The sequence below is a fragment of the Saccostrea cucullata genome, unplaced genomic scaffold (assembly GCF_032062105.1).
Source record: "Saccostrea cucullata isolate Sc308-1 unplaced genomic scaffold, CSIRO_AGI_Scuc_v1 ctg1742, whole genome shotgun sequence".
NCBI lineage: Eukaryota > Metazoa > Mollusca > Bivalvia > Ostreida > Ostreidae > Saccostrea > Saccostrea cuccullata.
Window position 1 is genome coordinate 79,174 of NW_026938751.1, and position 5,824 is coordinate 84,997.

General features: G+C 37.6%; 1 protein-coding gene across 1 annotated transcript; it reads left to right on the forward strand.

Moving 5' to 3' along the window:
* The first annotated feature begins 609 nt into the window (after window positions 1–609).
* On the forward strand, window positions 610–2,549 carry LOC134251195 (uncharacterized). The gene is made up of 2 exons (XM_062733579.1): window positions 610–624; window positions 2,151–2,549. Exons 1-2 carry the CDS (start codon window positions 610–612, stop codon window positions 2,547–2,549), a joined length of 414 nt encoding a protein of 137 aa, XP_062589563.1.
* Window positions 2,550–5,824: the final 3,275 nt, after the last annotated feature.

Here is a 5,824-nt window from a genome sequence, read left to right on the forward strand (position 1 = left end):
TGCGCGAAAGCGAGGAGACAATAAATCTCATTCGTCCGTCCGTCTGTCCGTCCGTCAGTCTGTCATAACTTTTGAAGGGTTAGGGCTTTAAAACATATGTAATTCTTGTGAAAGGCCATTTTATTGGATATCAAGAACATTGAGCTTTGACCTTCGAGTTTGACCTACTTTTTAAAAACTAAGCTTGGCCATAACTTTTGAACGGTTAGGGCTACGGCTTTCATACTTCACATATATAATACTTGTGAAAAGACCTTTTTTAAACCAACAACTTTTACCCTTTTAATTACCTTGGAGTTTGACGTACCTTTCAAGAACTTATCCTTGGCCATAGCTCTTGAACAGGTGGTGTTAGAACTTTCATATTTCACAATCGTATTTCTTGCGAAAAGACCATACTTTGGGTAATTATATATTCATTTTGAGCTATATTTGTTAACCCACCCACCCCTCCAGAAAGTGATACTTATGCGAATTTATGTGACTTTAAATTGTGCTTTTGTTAAAAAAAAATATTATGATTTAGGGATACATGCTTATTTATTTTTGTCTGAAAAAGGATAATTTAGAAAGTAAATTTGTAATCAGTGTTGTGGTGCAACCTGGAAGATGAGTTTGCTGGATGTTAGTTGAGTGATTAAATACATTTGATGTGGTCAGAACTAAATAATTTGAAAGGTGTGTTAAACACACAGGCGCCCGTTCCTCCAGTGTGCCCAATATTTTTTTAAACAGGTGTGAACTATGAACGGACCATAAGAATGTTTCAAATCACAGGAAAAATTCTTCCAGCCTAAACAGACTTTCAGTGTCACCTAGAGTCATGCCATATTGATTGACAGGTGATGCACGAGGATTTCGTGTGCAGCATGCATGTACAGAGAACGAGTTACTAGTATTCATTGCACAATAGTTGTAAATGGGTTGATTAAATAGAATCACAGAGTGATTATGACTTTGGCGATGTAAATAAAACGAAGAATGAGAATAAATACAAGTGATTTTTTTTTACAGATAATGTATTAAGGGGTTGCATCTCTCTCTCTCTCTCTCTCTAGATCTCTCTCTCTCATTCACGGCATCGTTTTCACAGACTTTACAAGAATAGAATAACTTAATAAAATAAAGAAAAACTTTTTTAAATTAATTATTTAATACACTGAAAGGATTATTGAAAACATAAATACTTGTCTGTGAAAAAAATGTTTTCTGTTACGAGAAAGCGCTCCAAAGTTATTGTATTGATTTCCTGTTTCTGCTACTGATTTTCGTATTTATTTTGTTTACTGATATTTCTCTTCTGAAACAAACGTTAAAACGATAGATCTACAATTTCTAAAAATAAAAAAAACAATGTACACATATAATTACTAGGAGTAAAAATGAAGCAGGAATAGTCATATTTATTTCTATAGATCAATCAGTTAAGAATAATTTATATATGTGCGTAGCGATATATGTATAGAACAAGTAAATACCCGGTATATATTAATTCCTTTTAATTATGTTACAACTTTATTTTAAAGTGAAAAAAATATTTAATTTATTTTTTTTTTCTTTTTAAAATGAAGGTTCAGCATACGTAAAAAATAAGAACGGAAATATCTACGAGTTCTATATAATAATACATGTCTCTTCATAATGCCAAAGACATCGGTGGGATGTTAATAGCGAAAATATGATTATACACATGCATGAATTATAAGTACTTCAACAGTCATTTAAAATGAATTAATTTTTAGCAGCCAATCAAGAATCAAAGCTAACAGGCTCCGCCCACTTCATTTGCATACCGTTTCCCAAAGCGTACCGTTCACAAAACGAACCGTTCCGTGGAAGAAACGAAACGTACCGTGCACAAAGCGTACCGTTCCGTGCACAAAGCGAACCGTTCCGTGCACAAAGCGTACCGTTCCGTGCACAAAGCGTACCGTTCCGTGCACAAAGCGAACCGTTCCGTGCACACAAAGCGTACCGTACCGTTCACAAAACGAACCGTTCCGTGCACAAAGCGTACCGAACCGTACCGTTCAAGTGGTGTAGCTAGCACGGTTTAGGGTCTGTAATTATATAATTATATATAGCGCCAGGTAATCCATGTAACGACATCCAGATACCCCATTTGTAATAACTATATACTTCATGGTCAGGTACTAGAGACTACATCATCAGCCCGGTATCTGGGTGTCGATATATCGGATAACTTGAACTGGAGCCAGCAGATAAGTCGGGTCACAAACAAAGCAAACAGCTCCCTCGGCTTCCTACGTAGAAATATACCGACCAGGAACCAGCAGCTCCGGTCAGCAGCATACAAAGCAGTGGTACGTCCACAGCTACAGTATGCTGCCAGCGTTTGGGACCCTCACTTGGTTACACTTATTAACCAAGTTGAGGCTGTTCAACGCAGAGCTGCAAGGTGGGTGATGTCAGATTTAGAAGAACATCAAGTGTCACAGATATGCTACAAACCTTATGTTGGCGAAGCTTGCAACAAAGGAGGGCAGATGCAAGGCTTGTACTTATGTACAAGATCGTGCATGGACTAGTAGCCATCCCTTCAGTTCAATTCATCCCCCCAAGTAGGACTACCCGATCATCTCATTCCCTCACCTTTCGTCAAATACAAACTACAAAAAATGTGTATAAATATTCCTTTTTCCCCTTACTATAGTTGAGCGGGAATATACTGCCGGGCAGTGTTGTCTCGCTTCCAGATGTTGAACATTTCAAACTAGAAGTGAGCAAACTGAATCACCCCAGACCTTAATCATATTATAGTGTTTTTACATCTTTTAACTGTGAATACTGTTTTTCTTAACTTTTTATCTTCACTAAAAATTTAATACTGTTACCTTTTCACCGCTTTGAAATTTACTTTTCTATACTTTTTTTTACATCTTTTAACTAGCTGCGCACCCTACTCAGAGTACTCAAAACTTGAGGGCGAGTAGTATCGAGAGATAGATAGATAGATAGATATTCATCCTTAGTCACAACCTATCATTCCGGATAATATAGGAATATAGTACATAGTCTTATATTTGTTGTTTCCTCCTCTTCCTTTCTTGGTGGAGCGATAAAACGGTAAGGTCATGGAAAATATTATGAAGTTGAATTGTTGCAATGTTTTATTTTTCCCACCCACCCTCCTTATGTTTTAGAACAATACTGTTATTCTTGTTATGTCATTGTGGCTGAAGACTGCCTGCTTGGTCCTGCATCCACAAGAACCTATGTCGCAATGATAATCGTGTGCTCCAATATTCCTTAATGGTGTCCTGCTTAGTCTAGCTTCTTCATCAACTGGTGTTGCGTAAGTGAATTCTGTATGATTGCGTATTGTGAAAAGACTGCCTGTTGGGCACAGCGTCTGCATCAACCAATGTCGCGGTGATGAAGTCTCCGTTTTACCTATACCTTGATGACTGCCTGTTGGGGATAGCGTCCACTTTAGTCTTATCGTGGTTGGAATTCAGTCCTATCGTGGTTGGAATTTATAGTGTTTGCGTATTCCGTCGCACTTCAACGCAATTGGACGAGTGCAACACATATTCTTACGCTCATTCCATTGTTTATTGACTTAATTGATTGATATTTGAAATGATTGATTGATTACTAATTGGTTGATTGACAAGTAATTGACTTGATTGATATTTGAATTGATTTATTGACTGATTGATTAACAATTGATTGATTGAATTTGATTGATTATGGCATTGGTGACGTTCATGCACTTGTGACCTACCCAGTGCATGATCCGCCCGATTTGGGTCGTCACATTTGTTGTATTGATTGTTGATTGTGGGGCAGCCATGTGGTAACAAGCAAAATAACATCCATGTTGTTTGTTTGATTTATAGGAAATATGAAATAATATAAATATTGCATGTAGTTGAGTGTTACATAGAAAATTGTCATCACTCGAAAACCATTTTCAACCTCGGCTGCACCTCGGTTAACAATGGTTTTCATGGGGTGAAAATTTTCAATGTTACACTCGGGTACATTCAATATTTATATAATATTAAACTTCCATGTAAATTAGTTAAATCTGATTGGTCGAGAAACATTTGTTTGAAACACTGTTCCCCAAAGAATAATGAAGCCCTGCCTTCCAGCGTATCATCAGTCAGCAGTGCTTGACGACGGGTGATATTAGTGTTTTCACGCGTTTCGTAGTATAGCGGGAAAACATTTTATGATAGGAACGTATTTTATTGGATTTGCCTGTATAGTAGGCGTGGCCAAAGGAAGGCCAATGAGAAAACAGTATTCAGCAAAGTGTTCGAATCATTCTAAGCCAGTGCTCATCAACAGTGTTTGATTGTTTGTTTATTATTAACACTCAGACCATACAATGGTATATGAGGTACAGGAACATATTTACATAATTATATACAAAATACAAAGTCAAGTGAGGAAAGATACACACACACACACACACGTGTTTTTATTTTTTGCTTTATATATGATGTATATCATGTTTGTATAAATATACCGGTAATAGAAGAAACAATACTGTTGGAATGTATTTTAATGTTCAGGCATTTTTAAGTACTGCACCGAGTGCACATTCGGCATTCTCCCTTGAGACATTATTTACATAGCGACGGACACAGGTTTTCCATAGTTAACCGTCTATGGTTTTTGCCTGGGCGGTTTTTGATGTCTGTGATAGGGGTATAATTTATTACACGTAATATAATTTACAGATAAATTTCAGTGCTCTATTGTTTCACATACAATGTAATGTATGTTTATTATTTATGTATTGTTTTCAAAAATAAACGCCAGCTGCTCCACTAAGCTAGCCTGGCTTACAGCATAGTTGTTGTATTATTTGAGATATATTCTTTCAAATAATGAGTGGAGATTACACTCTAAAAAATAGCAACTGTGCGTAATGTATGCGCGTACCGTTCACCATACTTTTCGACAGGTATCATTTAAGCGTTATCATAAAGAGTCTCCAGATTATTCCTACAGCCTAGATTGTTACACCAAACGAAAATCAGGCCCCGAAAATCAATTGATCAAAGTGTTCGCAAGTGTAGATGAAAATCTAAAAATTTGATTGAAGAAAAGGATCAAAAGATCAGTGAATTTATTCCAATTATTCCCGACCGAGAAAAAAATAACCCTGAGTTTGAGAGTTTTTTGAAGGAACAGCTGAATGAAAATTTGAGACTTTTTTTTGGTGTCAATCAGATCAAAATCCGGGGATAGTTTGAAGGTACCAGTGGCGGATTAGGGGGCGCCCCCGGCGCGCGCCCCCCCCTAAAATTGTCAAAGTTAGCGTAAATCAAATATGTCTACTTGGTAGACCTCATTTTAACCCTTCAAAATCTCTAGAATCCAGGAGCTTCCGGGGGCTTCGCCCCCTGGGCCCCCACCAGGGCTTTGGTAGACCTCATTTTAACCCTTCAAAATCTCTAGAATCCAGGAGCTTCCGGGGGCTTCGCCCCCTGGGCCCCACCAGGGCTTTGCCCTGGACCCACTGGGGGCCTCAAGGCGGCCCCCAGACCCCTTGCCTAATTTTGGCGCCCCCCCTAACTCCAAATCCTTGGATCCGCGCCTGGGTACTGTTGTGAGATGTGTATTGTTTCATCTTGTATATTATTAGTAACATTAAGTTTCTTGAGCATTCCAGAGTGGTCAATATGTTGGTCATTTTTTCTAGAACATTCTTGAACTTTGTTTATGTCTAGAACTTTCCAGTAATATCATGTATTTACAATTTCTAGAATATTCTAGATTTATAATACTGTATAAATACCCTGTCAATTCGATGCATAAATATACTTTGTAGTATAAGCACTAT